Source organism: Motacilla alba, chromosome 2 (assembly GCF_015832195.1).
Source record: "Motacilla alba alba isolate MOTALB_02 chromosome 2, Motacilla_alba_V1.0_pri, whole genome shotgun sequence".
In the NCBI taxonomy this organism is placed as follows: Eukaryota; Metazoa; Chordata; class Aves; order Passeriformes; family Motacillidae; genus Motacilla; species Motacilla alba.
In genome coordinates this window covers 62,408,633-62,427,536 of record NC_052017.1, presented here as the reverse complement: position 1 = coordinate 62,427,536, position 18,904 = coordinate 62,408,633, and the positions used below count along the sequence as shown (strand labels likewise).

The 18,904-nt window shown below is 38.4% G+C and overlaps 1 protein-coding gene across 3 annotated transcripts in view; it reads left to right on the top strand.

Moving 5' to 3' along the window:
• The window catches only part of RNF182 (ring finger protein 182), a 35,423-nt gene extending 17,616 nt beyond the window's left edge, over nucleotides 1-17,807 (top strand). For 2 of the 3 annotated variants that reach the window (XM_038129783.1, XM_038129784.1), the window contains 2 exons: nucleotides 2,963-3,043; nucleotides 8,340-17,807. In XM_038129783.1, coding sequence (XP_037985711.1) covers nucleotides 8,547-9,284 — 738 coding nt within the window. In that variant the 5' untranslated portion in view covers nucleotides 2,963-3,043; nucleotides 8,340-8,546 and the 3' untranslated portion in view covers nucleotides 9,285-17,807. Of the gene's footprint in view, nucleotides 1-2,460; nucleotides 2,520-2,962; nucleotides 3,044-8,339 lie in introns of those variants that run through there. The other variant, XM_038129785.1, reaches the window with a different exon arrangement.
• The last annotated feature ends 1,097 nt before the right edge of the window (nucleotides 17,808-18,904 follow it).

Genomic DNA, 18,904 nt, shown 5'->3' with positions numbered 1-18,904 from the left:
CATAAAATCCAGTATCAGTACTGCCCTGTATAATGTCCACTCATTTTATTTCCTGTTTGCACTATGAACATAAAATAGACAATATAGTAAAATCTTTGTATATAGTCATATTCTCAAAAATGTCTGAAACAGAATATACTAAGTTAAACATACTTGTATTGGGTGGATTTTTCTTGATGACAATAATAAAAGCAAGAAGTACAACTTCTTTTCTAGCCTATTCTGCGGTTGTTTTCAGCTCCATTAGGACAAAGCTAATGCCACACTTACTTTCTATTAAATCCTATTTTGAAGGTTAATTGGAACTTATTATAACGCATTAAAATTATTCCCCTGTGTGGAGAGGAATTTCTGACTGAATGATGTAATCAAGATAAATTTTCTGTCATTTTGTCTCACCTGGTCTCTCCCAAATTATATAACAGAAAATATGTCCAAAGAGAGAGAATTCTGTTATATTTTGGGGATGTTACATTTTGAGTATGTCACTTGATATCTTCTATTAGAAGTCATTTTTATTTGAAAAGCAGAAGTTATTTTCTTGCATTTCTGGACCTATTTTAATTACTTACATTTAAGCATACAGCAGCAAGCAGAGCAAGGATGTAAAATTCTATGGTGTTCTCATCATGTGTTCTGAAACCTAATACAAAATCGTATTGGCTTTTAATAGTGTCTAATATAAAGATAAATGCTAGACATATCTGTAGGCCATATGATTAAATATTTATACCTATATTAAGCAATACTTGGAAGCTTTTTATTTATTTATAATTTTGTATCTTTTCAAGTCATATTCTAGAACCAATGTCCTACAGTCTGTTAAGCTCTCAGAAGAGCTCCTAAAGGGCACAAGCACTAAAGCAGAGAAGCAGAACTCTATCTTATTTGATAAAGCTACCAAAACCCACCCATTCTAACAAAGAGGAGAATGTCTAACCTTTCCCTGAAATAGTAGTGATGTCATGAGTTCTGCTGTGAAGACTATATTAACTGGAGTAGATTGCTTACTGGTTTCAGAGTCAGTGAGAAAACTGCAAGAGAAAATGCCTAAACAGCCCAAGTAAGCAGGTTGTGAAAGAATTAAAATAATTTTAAAGGAATTAATTCTGTTTAACTAGCATATTTCCAAAATTAAATGTTACCATTTTAGATACAAATTTCTTACTTATTTTTTTACTCAAATTTTTTACTTATCGATTTAATCTAATTAACCCAGTTTAAATCAAGATAGCTAATAGAAGCTTAGATCCTTTGTCCTTTATTAGTTTAATTCCTAAACAGCTACAAAGCAACCCACAACCATATTTCACATTGAGCAGTCACTTGGCATATTACTGCATAAATAGCTCATGAATTCTACATGAGGGAAAATTTCTTCTTAAGAAATATTGGAAAAGGTTTTGGTTTTGCCTACAAACCTAAATAATAAAACATTTTTTTCCTACACCACAAATACTGTAGTAGCCTGTAGCTAGAAAGTAAGTAATTGAGAATAGTAGGGTTTCAATAGGGGATTTACTGTGTATTCATACCATTTTCCACTACTACCTGACACATAATGTGAGTTATTGGAATAACAAAAAAGTATTGCAAATTATATTGTTAATAGGAAATTGATTCGATGATATTAAATACGTACAGGCAAAGGAGGTAAAAAGTATCCTAAGAGCTTGTGTCAAACACTGAATTAAGTGGACCCTGTTACATTAAAATCTCCCTGATTACTTAACAGGATGGGGAGGAGGAATAATAATTTTTAAAAGGGACTGTTTATTTTTTTTTCTTTTAGTATGAGATGGCACATTAATATTACATGACTTCCTATGCTAAATAATTAGAGACCCATAAATTCCAATTCAAATATGAAAAACAATAATTTTCTGTGTTTTGCATTTTTTGACATTATTGTAGAGGATTGAGAGAGATCAGGCAAAGACTCTAAACATTGTAACAATAACTTCTGATAAGAATGTTTCTCTTTTATATTAGTCTCAGTAGTCAATAATGCACAACTTTTTTGCTGTATATGTTGTGGGGTTTCTCTTTCACACATAGTAATTGGAGGAATGACCTCATTACCTATGCTGGTGAAAACTAAGCTTTTGTGAAAAGAATGGAGGCATTTTTCATAGCAGTTTACACAGCTGACCATAAGCCAAGCATGGATCAGTACATCACATTCTGTAACTCCTGTGCAAATTCTCGCATTGATTGAGTTGACAGGGAAATGCCCATTGTTAAAATCCATCCACTGTTAGCAGTAATGTGGCATGAAACAGGTTGAACATGTGATAGCTGCTGGCACTTTGAATGTTGTCTATTCAAATGTCAGATTAGTAAAGCAGTTTGGGGTGGGTTTTTTATTGCACTGTGCTTAGCACAAGCTGGAAAAATCTAGTGCGATGGTCATTTCCTGCTGAGTCAGAATGCAGCAAAGCTCCTCCATGCAACATGAATGCAGTGGCCCACAGGAGATGGTTGCTTTCTGATCTGTGCTGGAGAAGAAACTGCACTGTGTATGGAAAAGTAGAAATTATCAAAGAGCTTCTGTGACATTTGTGAAGGAAAGTATTTCAATATGTTTTTACAACTCTTTTTTCAGAGCACAGTTTATCTCTTCGGATGCTCTGCCTCTAGATTGGTTTTTTTTAGTGAATTGCTAACATTTGTGAATATGTGGTTGCTAGAAGAGATAGCACTTCAGAGTGTTTAGCACATAATATTGAAAGAGGCTTAAAATCAACAACAGATCTGTAAAGATAACTGGATTATGTTACAGAATTAATTTTAGTAAATGAGATTTACCCAATATATTTCTCTAAACAGAAATCTCAACATATGGCTGTTTCTATCCAAACTAGAGTAGTTGGACTCCTTCCTCTCTTTCAGAGAAAATAGGCTGAAAAGTCTCCCAGCTGTATTCCTGCTCTACTAATTTTGTGTCCCTCCTTTCTACCAGTTTTTGCCCATGTGGAGAAGAAAAGGCATTTCCTGTGCTCCCCGCAAGTGAACCTTTCCAAGGAGTTCTTTTTCGTGGAAAGTAAGTTTCTCTGTATTTATTTATCTGTCTATATTTTTTCCTTTTCTTCTTTCCTAAATATGCTCAGCTTGTATTTAAAGGAAACTTTTAAAACCTTTGAAAATATCACATGTTGAGTAGGTCCATGGATGATGTCTTATGGAAGTTGCTGAGCTCATATATTCATTTTAGGTTATGTGTGAAATACTGGCAAATTCCCTTCACAGAAAAAAAAAAAAAGTGTGAGAGATGAATGATAAAACATTGATTTGATGAACTGGGCAAAGATGATCTTCCATTAGGGAAGAGAGGCACAAGTATCCCATCTACTTTGCCCTGTCAGCATGACTGAGCTCCAATATTGAGAGTTTCATCTACAAGTAATTGCTTCTGGCCTCTCATAAGAACACTTTGTCTACACAGTGTTTGATAGATGAGTGCAAAGAAGGACCATAACATGTTGCACAGCCCAATCACCTTTCTTTCCATGTCTGGGAAGAAAGTCTGGCCATGCGTGGGTCATACATAAGAGTTTGCTATTATTGATTCAGTCTGGTCCTGTGGGTCACCTCCTCTCGCCCGCAAGGGAGGTTATTCCCCCTGATTCTCAGTCTGCCCTCCAGCAGTCACATGGAGCACTGCATAGCCTGCTTGTGCCTTCTATCATGCAGAAGATGCCTCTCTGTCTTCAGCTTTTCTCCCTTTTTACTATAAGTTTCAAGTAGTAGAGGAGTTCATAGCGTACAGGATGGGTGGCACAGGGATGGAAAGAGAGGAAGTCAGAGCTCGAGCAGCAACAGGAATGATGGATTTACTCCTGCAGTGCTTAGTCAGGACTCTCACAAAAGGCAAGTGCTTGTCATAGGATAACAGATGTGCTTGTTCTTGAATACACTGCAGAGGATACTGTCATCATTGGACGTGTCTAGTAGTTTATATTTTGTTCAGAAAGCTGCTGTGTGCTACATAACACTCATGGGAATGAAGTGTTCTGCAATTGCATTGTGTTCACCCCATCAGATAGATTCTGTGGAAGGCTAGCAGAAGGACTCTAGGTTTTGTAAAAATTAATTCATATGTTAAATGAAAGAATTATTATCTAGGAGAGCTGTTTATCTATGTAAACAATTGCCAGCCTGATTCTTTATTCACTAAGAGATAAAGCTTTTCAAACACATCACATAGAGTGAGTTCAGGATAGCAAAACATTGAATCATAGAATAATTTGTTTTAGAAAGAATCTCCAGGAAAATCCCGTTCCCTTTGCTCAAAGCAGGGCTGAGTTCCAAGGCAGAGTGGCCTGACCAGAGTTGTATCCTGTCAGGGATTCTGTAAGGTTGCAGATTTCATTTACATCTGCCTTCACACGTGTTCAGTGTTTGAATACCTTGTGTACTATTTTTTTTTTCTGATCTGTAATTAAAATTTTCCTAGTTACAACTTGTGTCTCTTGGTATCAAATAAGCAGGTAAAACAAGTCTAGATTCAAGTGAAAAGCTGGACATAAGAAGCAGTTTAAAATCATGAGAAATACCAGAGTTAATAAAAATACACACAGGGCTTTAAAATTAGACATGGGGCTTCACTTTGATCTCCAGTGACTACAAATTTCATACTTGATGTGAAAGAGGTTAGATTTATCGTGACTGCCCCTGGATTTCAAGGTCAGAAAGAACATGCAGGTTGCAGCTCAATATTCAAAATAGCCCAAATATTAATGGATCACATAATAGGGACATACCTTCTTGTGGCATCATAAAAAAAAAAAAAAGTGTCTCGAAGAGGAGGATAAAACATGATTATATAGACTTTTTTGGTGAGGGAGCAGGATTCAGAGGGGCAGTAGTTAACCTCTTCCTTTCTTTAATTCCTTATCCTGCCTGCTCCCAGTAAATACTCACTTGGGAAGCATGCAAAAGACCAGCTAGAAAATCTCTGATATAGAGCAGAATTTGCTTGAAGGAGTAGCTAGCCACGTTTCTCAAGAAATGCTTCATTTTCTAAAGAAATAGGAATTATTTGAAGCCAAATTTCTTTAAAAGCATCAGTTTCCATATATTTTTAATAAGTCTCTGATTAGAGAACTTTTTAGTGTATGTGATGTATATAATAGTAGGGCAGCATTAATTAAACCCAAAAAGGTGGCAATTCCCAGGGGAGAAAAACAAAGAGCAGGAAAGTGGATATTGAGGAGGAAAAATTTCCATAAGAAATCAGGAAAGCAAAAACGAGAGAGGAAGCATCTAAAACCCCCATAGAGCTGAGAGGGTAAAAAATGCATGAAAAGCATTAATAGGAGCGAATGATTAAATTTTAATTTTCAAAGGAAAATATGTATAAATAACGAATAGTAATAAGCAGTATTCATACTAAAACACGTAAGGAGAAATCCAACATCTAAAGTTAGCCAAAAACAACCAATCAATACTGTTTTATTGGAGACAGACATTTTTTTTAGATACTCTGTGAAGTGAGAAATATGATGAAAGTCGCTCTTTCTTGTACAGTACATTACATTAAAAAAAGAGTTTGTAAAAGAGCTCATGACACAAACTACAATAGGAGGGCCACTGTGCTCTGGAAATTGAGCTAATGATCCCAGTTTAGCAACTGGGACATTGCTAGTCCCAGAGACTTGTTATTCCTTGTATTAATGTCAAAATTTAGCACTTAAAGGTGGTAAAATCATAAAACACATTCAGTTTGAAAACTGTTTCAGGGAGAGGTGATCCATGTCCAAATACAATTGGTTGAAAAGTGGAATGGGTTTTGTGAAAAGACTGGAAATATTAATTAGAAGGATAAAGACTAAAATATCAAGGTTTTTTGAATTGGAAGTTTTGCAAGAAAGGTCATAATTTTCCATGAGAAGCAGACACATATTTTAGAAGATTTTTGGTTATTGATAATCTAGTTTTATGTTGTAGGACAACATTTGCCAGCAGATTACTAACAGTACCTTGTTAGCAATCCTGATTCCCCACAGGTACAGAATGTAAAGATACCCAAGATGTGAGAGTCCAAAACCATCGCTTTTTTGTTTGGCTTCTTAATTTTACAGCAGTTCTTTGCCTTCCTGTAGGCTGGCATTTCACTTTTTTTGGTCCATTTTGTGGTTTGTTCATCCTTTGGAAAGTTAGCATCTCGTGACATTTATATCTACCTAAAAGTCATCTAGAAGATGATATTTGGAATGAAATAAAAGGAGCAGTAGAAATTAATAAGGAAGCACACAGTGTAACGAAGGATAAAGGATAAATTGTAAGTTCTGTAAAATATGTCCTTTTTGTGTCACAGAAGATGTCTAGCTTGTACACTTTGAAAATTGTGGATGGTGTAATGTTTGCTTTGCCTGATGCCACCTGCCACAAATATATCCACAGTACAAATAATAAAAACAACAGTTAGGCAGAGATGAAAACCTTTAGAGCTTCAAGACAAAAACTGGAAGAGGCAGGAAAGGAGTTATTGAAGCAATTGAATGGGAAGGGGGCCATGTCTGTAACAATTTTTAGAGAAACATGTATGTTTTTTTCACTGTGTTGTCACCTTTCTTTTTCTCTGCATTGTCTGATGTTTACATCTTTGTTTTAAAATTCTGGAGGTGAGTTTTACAAATTATGTTGCTTATAGAAGTTATATATCCACCTCTCTCATATCTCTACGTCTTCTGCTGGATATACGGAAATGGAAAATACTTAAAGCACAGTAAGAACAAGAGGCTCATGAAAGAGACTTCACTGATGGTTGGCAGGTTAAATGTATTTACAGAAGGACACGTTGCTTAAAAGACTTGCTTCCTGCCTTGTCCGCAAAAAAAAAAAAGAACAAAAATCTGAATGCTAGGAGTGAGTAACAACTTCCCAACAGAAAGGGAAAAAAATCACATATTTACTAAAACAAATAGTCAAGAAATTACTTTCTAGAAATAGGCCACTTTATCACATTCAGTGTGCCTGATACTTATTGATAATGTAAGAGGCGGCAAGACACAAGTGCTGACTTTGCCCGTCATTTGACTGTGGCCAATTCCTTGCTAGTCTAGCAATGAAGGGATGAGTTTGAAAACCTGCAAAATACAGTTCTGTCCTCATTTCTTTGAGCAAGCATGTGCCTGAATCTGGATGAAGTTTTTATCTTCTGGCAGATAAGAGCTGGTTTTGTAAATGCTAGTGATTATTGATCCCCAGAGCACATACTCCTGGTTAATGCCTTGTTTATAATACATGCACTGTTTCCTGAAGTCATGTTAGAAAATATGACAAGACATTTGTTTAAGTGAGGCAGATGTGTCTGGTGGCAAAACTGCTGCACAGAGTGGCAGTGCAGCAGGGCAAACGCGCCACAGACCTCTCCTTAGCTGAGGTGTGAAACAGCTGTCACAGCCATGACACCCTTGAAAACCAGAGCATCTGATGAATGCCCTTGGAAGACACATTAGCCTTCATCCCAGCAGCCACATATTGAAGGAGACATTTGTTGCAAGCTAAAGAACACTTACTTTTTTAATCGTATGTCCAGCAGCTGGATGGAGAAAATAAATGAAAAAAGAAAAAGAAAAATTAACAAAGCCTAATCCGGATTTGACCTAGGTCCCCACATAACTCTTTACAATAACCCTGGATCTCTTTCATACCCATTCCACTCTCACAAAGTTTTTATTTCCCCTGAGTAGCACCAGCTTCCCCCGGTTGCTGTCCTCTCTGGCTCAGCTATAGGCAGCATGCCGCCCATTCAGAGCAGAGGTTGGGGTGTGCTGACCACCCACTGCCCTCCAGGATAAATGGTACTTATTGTAAATATCTCTCCTCTACCCAAATGCCAGTGCTCATTTCTTTTTAGCAACTTAATTATCTTCAGTACTGTCGCCCCTCTGCTGATTTGTTTGAAATTGGACAGCAGGTTCACAAGTTACCAGGAAAGACCAAAAGCTCCAGGTGTCAAGTCTCATTTCCTTGGGAAAACAGAGTTTAAATAAATGGTCACAGATCAGTGATTAGATTGCAGCTTCTGCTGAGAACTTCATGGGCTGAACCACTCTGAGCTTCAACTCTAAAATAAATCCATGCAGTACGATGCTAAGTTTTATCATCACGATTGTTATATAGGCCTCATATGCCACAGAAAAAAGCTACCTTATAGGTAGTTTTAGCAAAGAAAGCTGAGCTTATAAAAAGTAGAACTTGCATATTTCATTTGCTAAAGCTCTCCATTTTCCTCTCCGTTTTCCTCTCCCCTTCTCTTTGCTTTTCCCCTTCCCTTTGCTTTCCTGTTTTTGCCTTTGCTTTCAACAAAAATTCCACTTTGGGTTTTTCAGATGGACACCGGGCTCAGAGTAAAGGACTCGCAGTGCACAATCCCTAGCAGAAGCTGAAAATGGATGATGTCTACTGATGTTTTTCAATGATGTCATCTCCTCTTTTTCTGTTTGAGATGGGTGATAGGAAAATGTTCTAAAATAAGACTGAGTGACCTCTTCATCCCTTGACTTCTCTTTCCACGCGTCTGAAAACCGTCTGAAGAAATGACCACTCAGCTACCAGAGGAATCCTTGGAGACCCAGGGCTCAGATGAGCTTGAGTGCAAGATCTGTTACAACCGCTACAACCTGCGGCAGAGAAAACCAAAAGTGCTGGAGTGCTGTCACAGAGTGTGTGCCAAATGCCTTTGCAAGATCATAGACTTTGGCGATTCCCCGCAAGGAGTCATAGTGTGCCCATTCTGCAGGTTTGAAACATGCCTGCCAGATGATGAGGTTAGTAGTCTTCCTGATGACAACAACATCCTTCTGAATTTAGCTTGTGGGGGAAAGGGAAAGAAGTGCCTACCAGACAACCCAACAGAACTGTTGTTGACTCCCAAAAGGCTGGCATCTCTGGTTAGCCCTTCTCACACCTCTTCTAATTGCCTGGTTATAACAATCATGGAAGTACAAAGAGAAAGTCCCCAGACTCTGAACTCCACCCCCGTGGTGGAATTTTACAGGCCTACAAGTTTTGACTCTGTTGCAACTGTGTCCCACAACTGGACAGTGTGGAACTGCACATCTTTGCTCTTCCAGACCTCGATTCGGGTGCTAGTGTGGTTGCTAGGGCTGCTGTACTTTAGCTCCTTGCCTTTAGGGATTTATTTACTGGTATCCAAGAAAGTCACCCTTGGGGTTGTCTTTGTAAGCCTTGTTCCTTCGAGCCTTGTTATTCTCATGATTTATGGCTTTTGCCAGTGTGTTTGCCATGAAGTTCTAGACTGCATGTCATCTTGATAACAAATACAGTAAAAAAAGGTGTATTACCAGATGTGTAGCATAGTTGATTTATCCTGTTTTTGTATTCTTTGTATTCTTATTTATTCTTATTGTCCATCCCCCTAAATGGAAGCAGTGGCCCTAGTTACATGGTCCCTTTTTTTCCAACTGAATTTGACACCCCTCACCCCAGTCATTTTTTGAGCTAAGAACTGGAAATAAAAATTACATGTTGATTTTTAAGGGCTGAATTTTAGAAAAGGGATAAAGCAAAATCGTCAAACTTGGTGCCGCCTGCTGCTGCCCCTGTTCAAATGAGTAGGACTTTGCTTTGTATTGGACTGATCAAGTCAGTTCATGCTGTAGGATTCACCCAAGAAGAAATTACTGCAGCAGACACCTTTCAGATGCAAGTAGTGCATCTTTTCACCCAAAGCATCTCATGCTCTGAAATATCTGTTATTTATAATCCATCATCATTTACAGCAAATTAAATCACTTTATTAGTCAATATTATAAGAAGAATAAAACAAACTACCAATTTTTTTTAGTTCTTGTTACAGCAAAAATACTTGTGGGAGGCCAACTTTTTTTTTTTTTTTTGAATGTTAAAAACTTGTCTCCAGAACACTTTCCCTAAAGAGAAGCCTATTTTTCCTTGTCATACAGTTGCAGCTCACTGTGAAATATTCCTGCTAATGAGTACTTCTGGGGACCCAGCCATGTGTTTGCTGTTCTCCAGGTGCACTTATTTCAGTGTACACACCTTAGGCTTCCCTTTGAGGGTGCAGAGCTCTGCAGGTTTCTCTAGCTATGTTCTGTTATGCTTACCCTCCCTCCCAGCATTTCCACCACCACTAGTGACATTTCCAAGCCACCAGTCCTTCCCTATGGATGACCAACCTCATGCACATGTACTCTGAGGTAGCTGTGCTGGAGAATTTGTCTTATGTGACTGTAGCTCTCAAGACAGACTTTTATTCCCAACCATTAGGAAACAGATCTTCAATCAGTAATACAAATTCGAGGAAAAAAAATCTGAAATGGTTAACTGGGGTTTTGTTTGGTTGGTTTTTTGGGTTTGTTGGTTGGTTTGTTTTTGTTCTGAGTTCTCAGAATGAGCACTGTAAGGAGATAATGTGACTTTGAGAAGATTTCTGTTTAAGGCATAGTCCTTCAAAATGTTTTAATACTCTGAACTCCGCCTGTCACCACTGTGACTTGATGACAGTCTAGATGTGGCAATTAGCATGTCTCAATTAGTGGAGCTCAGAGGAATTACTGATACTTTACCATTCCACAAATAGAACCAGGCCCTGTAAGGCTTGCTTGTTATGTTGCATGGTTTAGGCTATTTTTTGAACTACTGGAAGAACACAAAAATAAGTAATATTTAATGTTTATGTGTATAACTAGGTCTAGCAACACCCAGCTGCAAACTGGTTTTCTTGTGCACAACAGAGTGGAGTTGAGCAGTGCAAGCCTGGTTTTTGGGTCTGGCACAAGACTTAGTCATTTCAGGGCAGTGTAAAAGGAGAGGGGTTTGTTGCATGAAAATTGAATGTATGGCCTAACAATATACTCTTAGAGCAAACAGACTTTGGTAAGAATGAAAAAATGACAGTGGGAAAAGCAGAGCCTGTCAAGAGGATTTGAAGTTAAGCTGGTTCAATTTTTGTAGATGACACAGGTGGCATCTGCAGTTTTATTCGTATTGCAAACAGAGGAAATGTGGAAATGTAAAGGTCCTGCTTTTCTTGACCCTCATTTTATAATAGTGCGTATATATGTGTGTGTATGTACATATAGACACATACGTGAGAAGAAAACTTACAGCCAAATTATGGTTTTCAAGTGTATGGAGTTATGGAGCTATGTATTGAGTGATTAAAGGAAATGTTTCAGACTTTTCTGTAATGACAATAATTATACCTAAAATATTTTCAGAATTTCTAGAAAATGCTGTTCCTAAGTAGTTGTTTTTAATGTTTGTGGTAAAGCACATGTAGTTAGAAGAGGAATCATCTCCAGTCAAGGTTTGACTCATCTATGAACTCATAAATTTTAAGTATCCAACAACAATCATGTCAAAAAGAAAGAAAAATAGAAACCTATGTGGTTTTATAGAACTTCATAACTTTTGGAAAGATGTATTTGTAGTGTTAGGGGTTTATATGTTTTAGGATTTGTTCAATTTGTCTGAATATAGTGTCTCTAATAAAGGGCTAACAGAGGATATAGGTTTTGCAAATGTGTGATATATATGAATTACCTCTACACAACATGCTCTACAGTGCTACCTGTTGTCTTTTCCTTTTGATTTTCAGCTGATTATCTTAGCTCCAGCACCAGGTATTTTGTACTCTGTTTTAAAACAGAGCCTAATTGTAGCAAAATGACAGTGGTATCAGTTACACATCACAGCACAAATTAATACACCTGTTGTTATACTTCTCTACTTTTCAGACTGCCAGCCCATTAAATTTATGCTGTTATTTCAGGCTGTGCTGCATTTCTAACCCACTCAAAGATGCAAGTGTGCAAAAGCATATTGATTGTACAGCTATGCTGCCACTCAGCCAGAGCATGCTATTGCAACTTTGGGGTCATAAAATACCTACATGACTTACAATATGGCCATTGAGAATTGCTGGGAAATAAATCTCAATTATTTGTGGAGAAGAATTTTTGCTGTGTGACTGAGACTAGAAGAACTTCAGATATTACTCTTTCCTTATTTTTATTCTCTGCCATCCTTTAGACTTTGAACTGAAAGCTCCTGTGTCCTCTGCAGTGGAATAACTGTGCTGAAATCAATGTAAATGGGGCTAAAATCAAGACTGGCATGCTTCTCTGCCTGGTTTTCCTTCTTTTTCTCTGACTGTTTTTCTCTCATTGGAAAGTAATGGCTCCTGGGTTTGTAAAATACTGCCTGTACACCAAGGCAATTCTCTTCAGTGGGATTTATTCCTGCTATGCCCAGACATGACTCAACCAAGTACAAAGTGCTAGAAATTCATTACTACAGGATTAATTTAGTCCAAATGAGATTTTTTTTGTTTTGTTTTTAATTCCTGCTTATCCTATGGATGCAGACTCTATCCTCACCAGCTGCCCATTTACAGTATGATATTGTGGTATCCCCTGAGGGCAGGGGCAGGATGATGCAGGAGCAGCTGCTGGGCACAGCTTAGGAAGGATGTGCTGAGCTGGGCCATCCTGTGAGCAGGACTTGGTGAGGGATGAAGCTCTGCAGGTGTGGCTTGAGCCCAGAGGCCAAAGGGCAATTAACAGAGTGTGGGTTAACAGAGTCTGTGGGCTCTTACATAGGATGTGGGGCTGGGGCTGGGCTGACTGAGAAGCTGAGCAAAGCAGAGAGGGGGTTTTGTCCATGCTTGGGACAAAGGGGCTGTTTTGAATAAATATTTTGGGATGGAGCTGCTGCAAACAGTTTAATGTTTTCCATACTGACCTTTCTGGGGTTTAAAATTCATTTGGTAATTAAATTAATTCACTACTGTTATTACAGTTGAGAACATTTACTTTCCAAATGGCAAAGTATTGAACTTCATTCTAATTTAAACAGATCTTTAGATTTGGGCATACTCCCACTGTTATGTTAACTATTTAAAGCTACAGGACTGGCCAAAGTAAGGGCTGATGTTTTTGATTTAGCTGCATTGTGAGCTTTGGTAGATCCTGCTATATTGATTATAGGCCCACAAAATTGTATGTGCTAATATAAAACACTTAAAATAGGCAAACTTGTCCTGATAACATTATTGGCAAACTTCAGAGTTGCCCGTATTTTATGATGTACCCAAAAACAGACTCTTCCAAACAGACTTGATTACCTGAATTTACAGATAAGTTGGTCAGAGAATGATGCTGATAACGCCAAGGTCATGGCTTCGATCCCTGTATGGACCATTCACTTGAAAGTTGGACTTGATGATCCTTGTGGGTCCCTTCCAACTCTGAGAATTCTCTGGTTCTGTGGAGTCCAGCAGCACACAGCCAGGTAGACAAGAACACAACAGGAAAACACAGCTTTCTGCCTAAGTGGCTACACTTCAACCTGAGGAAGAGGAAATGAGGAGGTTCACAATAAGGTAGATGATGTTTTCAAGGGAGTCCATTGTTATTTGGTACAGGGCCATTGTTTTTCTTAATTTTAACCAGTTCTAATGGTAGATTCAACTCACTATTCCTCTTACTTTTCTGCCCACTCTCATGAAACAAGTCTACATGAACTGTGGATAAACAGTATTTTGAAATGAAGCAATCTTTTCTACTACACTGAGTTTGCAGCCCAGTCCAGCACGGCAAGGCTAATACTGAAAATATGGCAAATTGCAGCCAGGATGCGAGAGTGAACAGGGTGCAGAGGGTAAAGCAAGGAAAACATGGAGCTGTATCCTGCCTTGTCTTGACTGGTTCATAATTACTGAGAGGCTGTCCTAAGCCTGAGCACCAGCATGGCTCAACACCCACCCCTGCATTACCTCTGGGACAGTTCACTTCAGCTATGCATCTTGATTTCTTGTACAGGAGTTCTACATCATCATTTCATCTTCCTTAATGGGTTGCGGGCGGAGTGAAAGATCCACAGTGTTACACTTCTAAACATTTTGACTATCCTGAAGTTTCTCAGGGTTGGGGATTTTTTCCATTTCTTCATATTTATTTCTACAAAGCAAGACAGTGCACTTTATTTTTAATGGAGTAGTGCCTTTAAGGAATAAAAAAAAAAAGTGAAAAAGAAAAAATATGGGGAAGAAGAACTGAGAATTTTGAAATCATTTTAAGATATTCAAAGTGATAGAGACTGAGAGTCTTTTTACTTTCATACTAGCAGACTAGATGTTATCCTTTGAGAGACATCAGTAAATATTTAGTGCTGGAGATTCGCGAGGGAGTTCATAAGCCTGCCCAACCTTAGGCACAGACCCATACTCCACTAGTTTTCTGTAAAGCACCATTCTTCTTTTGCATCAGCTACCTCTGTCATAGTTGAAACATGACAGTTCACAAAGAGTTCTGGCACAAAGAATAAATTCCCAGTCTGGGGAGAGTAAATCATCTTTTTAGAGACACGTGTGACAGTAGCAAAGCCTTCAGTGTTAGACCTTAAACAAAGAGAAGTCATCTCACAGTCTGAATTGCTAGCATAAATTTAATTTTAACTCAAGTTTCATCGTGCTGGGCAACACTACAACTAGAAAACGGGTGGTTTTTTTTGGTTTTTTTGCCTTTTGCTATAAAGATGTGGTTTGCATTTTAAAAAATGTATTAAATTGAAGAAATCAGAGATGGATAGGAAGAAGCCTAATAAGTAATTTTATCCATTTCCTTCACCCCTGTAGAGATGAATGCTTTGTCTAGTCTGGTTTTAAATATCTAAAGTGATGAGGCCTCCACCTCTTCCCACAAGGGACTTCTCAGCCATTTAATAGGCTTCTTTGTTAGGAAATACTTGCCTCATACCAATCCCATTTTTTTTTCTTCTGCATAATGTAGTCCCTTTCTTCTGTGCCCACTATTTTAACTTTTATGAAATCTGGGAAATGTATCCTATTTATCCATTTCATACTGTAGCTGAATAATTCATAATACTTGTTATTCAAGTAACAAAAGAGATAAGCAACCAGTAGCTGAGCAGCTAATACTTCACTGAGATGGTGTACCATGTACCAGTGGATATATTTCCTGGCAAGTCCTGGCTGGCACTGCTTTCTGCATTAGGGAGTGAAAAATGTCAAGAATGTCAAGTGCAACTGAAGAAATGCATCTTCCCAAGTGCATGCATGGCAATATTACTGAAATTTCAAGAGGTGCTGAGGCAAACAGCCCACTTCTTTGGATAGAGCTTTTCTTTCTAAAAGTAGATGACTTTATTAAAAGTATGCTTTTAAATAGCATTTGAATTTTCTTTTCATAAGAAAACCTCTAGATGAGAACCACACTATGTCAAAACTCTTTAACTTGTTGAGAGACAAGGCTGGATTGATTGCCACTCACTGCTAAGCAGTTTTTGCTGACAGCTTAGCTCAGAAGAAAAAATTAATCCAGTGTTACAGAGTTTGAAAAGATGCTTTTGCAACTATGTCACTGGAATCAGATCTGTGCCTGAAAAAATGACTCATGTTTTGACAACAGTAACTGCATTTCTGATTTAATTACAACATATTAGATAATCCTCTGCCTCACTCAAAGGACAAGAAGGAGCAGTGTGACTAAGGAAATCCTAGGTGGACAGCTAGATTTTATGTGGTTTTGCATTCAAAAGCTACATACTTTAAAAAAGCAGTGCTATGCTTTATGCTGACCCTGGGCCAGGTGAGAGGTCTTCTGGTCTCTCTAACCTCAGAGCTGTAGTGGATGTCAAGTAAGAAAGGTATATGCACATAAGAAAGGTATATGAACAGCCCACATGGATGTAGAGCTCCTCATATACCTCCTAATACAGGGCAATCAGCAGTTTGGAGATCTCTTGAGATGGGGGTTGTGTCTGTGGGTTTCATCCTTGCCTATGGACTTCTTTGGATTCCTTTAAATATTGTTTTTAACCCACTTACAGGTGCCCACTTGGCACCTATAAATTCCCACAGCATAGGGTCCCACAATTTAATTCTATACTTGGTTGTCACAAAAACCCCTAAGATACTTCTGCCCTACTTACTCCAATGAGGAAAGCCATTCTAAGGTATGATGGCACATTGTTTCCTCTACACTCCTCAGAACTTCATCTATCCTTGGAGATGGTAAAGTCAGGGTTTTATCCCTCATACTTGTCCTAAGCTGCCTTTTGTCCAAGCTGAACGTCCCAGTCTATTTGATCTCTCCTTAGGCAGCAGGTTTTCCATGCTCATCACCGGCCACTGCACTTGCCTGAACCTTTTCTACTGCTTCCTCTTTCTTATTTTGAGGTGGAATGAAGCATTTAGAAAGAGATTCTAATTAGTGCCATTTGTTGATAAGCCATGTGACCACATAAGGTACCTGTACTCCTACAGCCATGAAAATGACTTTGTCATTTTTGTTGGTCCTGACAGCACATCTGAGATGTTACACTTGATTATTGTTAGTTTATATGTTATATGGATGTGCATTGATAAGCCAACATGGGAGTTTATCCTCTGCATTCTAATACCCCTGTTTAAATTGTCTGGCTCACATGAGTGCAGGAGACAGTAGATTCCAGAGAATATTTAATTTAATCTTGGCATAGACTGCATGGATTTTAGCTCTATTAAGCACATGGCCTGACATTGCTGGACTAAGCAGCCACTCATCATCTCTCTCTGCCATAGTGGTGGCACCTACCTCACCCACTTGCTGCAGTCATCCCAAACTACGGCCTAGAGCATTTTTATTGCAAGAATATGTTTTTCTTTTAAGCACATTTTACTGAATCTTTTATTTCCTTAAACCCTGGGGCCTTTTTCATGTCCTTCTTTCTTCATTCCAAGAAGAGGAGGTGCTCTCAGATAATATTATTAATAATGATGTTCTTTAGACTGTAAGCTCATTACATTGGGTTCTTCGTATTTCCTCATAGGGCAAAGGTTTAGGGTCTTTTCCTTCAGATATCCTACCAGATATAAGTAGGAACCTCAGCATTTTGTTGTCCTGGGCATCACAGAAGGCTTCCTGCTGCCCCTGGAGGTCTTCATGCTGATGGTCTTTACATCAGTGTCCCATCTTTTAGTTAGAAAAACCAAGTGACTCTAAGGAAACTTTATTATTGCATTAAAACTAGATAGAGCTTATTTTCTTTCAGCAAAGAATGAAATTATGAGGCTGAAACTTTTTGGAGCACTTCCAGGGTCAGCTGCAAATCTCTAACAACTTTTTTTGTTTGTTTTAGTAATTAAACACAATAATGAAACCTGGTCAGTGAGACTGCATGAATCTTGCAGATAGTTAATGAAGTTTCACAAGTAGGTGCTGAAAATGTGGGGGGGAAAGGGATTTAAAAAAAAGAAAATGGAGGAAAAGACTTGATCACACAGTAGGGCTTGAGTGGAGAGGGCAAACAGCTGTAGATCTTCTACAAGAGATTCCAGAAATAGTGCACAAAGACAGGTAGAATGTGAAGAATGTGTGTGTTCACGCTCCAGTGAATTATGGACACATTGTAGAGTGAAATTCTCAATCCAACAAACTTGAAAAAAGAAGTTCTAATCATATATTGCTTTACTTTTTACTTTGCCACAAAAAATTCATAGGTTTTAAATTCCAGATCAAGTTGAGGCTTACCAAATGTAACATGAGTTTTATGAGAGGAGTTTGGCTGCTGTAATTTTGCCTTCTATAACTGTCGTTTTTTAGATTTATGTGGAAAAGTCATAGTGTGGGAACTTCTTTTTGTTTGTGTTTATTTCATGAGTGGAACAATGAAATCTACCATAATCTTGCAGATAAGGAAACTATGACATGGAAGCAAATGGCAAAAATATAACCATTCCTATCTGAAATAATGAAGTACTAATGTAAAAGCAATTGTTTCACTCAATAAAACTTTAATTTTTCAGTAAAGATTTGTCATGATAAGCATATTTCTTAATGTCTGGGTTTGACGCACTTTCAGATTTTATTCCTGTTACTCATTGGAACAGTTCAAAGACTAGACTGCAGGGGAGTATGCAATAGTATTTCACAGTGTTTTAACCAAATAGACAAAATATTTTCATTTACTGCACAAGTATGTAAAGTGTTTTGTGCAAAGGAAGACTGCAAGAAAACTAAATTAAAGCTAAACAAATTTCTAGATGATCACTCAACCTTGTATTTTTGCAATAAAATGACAGCATGTACGAGGGAGCATTCCAGGTAGCAGCCAGAAAGTCGTTTGCAGCATGTATTTTGCATTGGAGTCCTACATTTTCTGGCCTTGCCAACTGACTGGTTATTAAAACACAGGGCTGATTCTTGGTTTAGAGAAGGATGTTCTTGCCTGGAAACCCTTAGTGCAGGCGCCTCTAAAGCCTGAGTCCACAAGTGTTTGCTGCTTTTGGAGGCAGCCAGCTGCAGGTTGGGTTGTCCCTCGCGTTGTCACAGAGGTGTTGGTGGAGCCTGGTCTCAGGGACACGGATGTGATTTGCACACACGTGCACAGGGAAATGGAGCTGCTCAGCAAACACACACTCCCCTGGCATAAATTATTCCTTCTTTTAGCAGGACTGCAATGAGCAAGAGTGTTGTGTAATTCTGCTGGCTTCAGGTGCAGCTAGACCACAAAGGAGTGCAACTCACAGGTATGTGAGGTATGTGATCTTGTAGAAGTGGGTAGAATGGGAAGATTTATTCACATTAGCCAGTATGTGGCCACTGGTGTGATTTGCATTTTGGATGGAGGAGACTTTGGGTTAGTGATGGCTAGATATAAAACTCATGCAGTTCTTCTTTATGTTTTAAATTGCAAAACCTTCCCTGCCATGCTTTGCTTCCTTCTTCTCTGTTAAGCTGGGATGGCCCAGAACTGATCAGCTTTCTGATATCCAGATCTCATGAGCCTCTAAGTTTGCAGATCTTTGAACCCTGGATTGCAGGCCAAACTCACTCTGAGCTGAAAGCAACCCATCCTTGGAAAAAGGTGGATGTGTGTGGTAATCACATATCCTCTGAACAGAGAG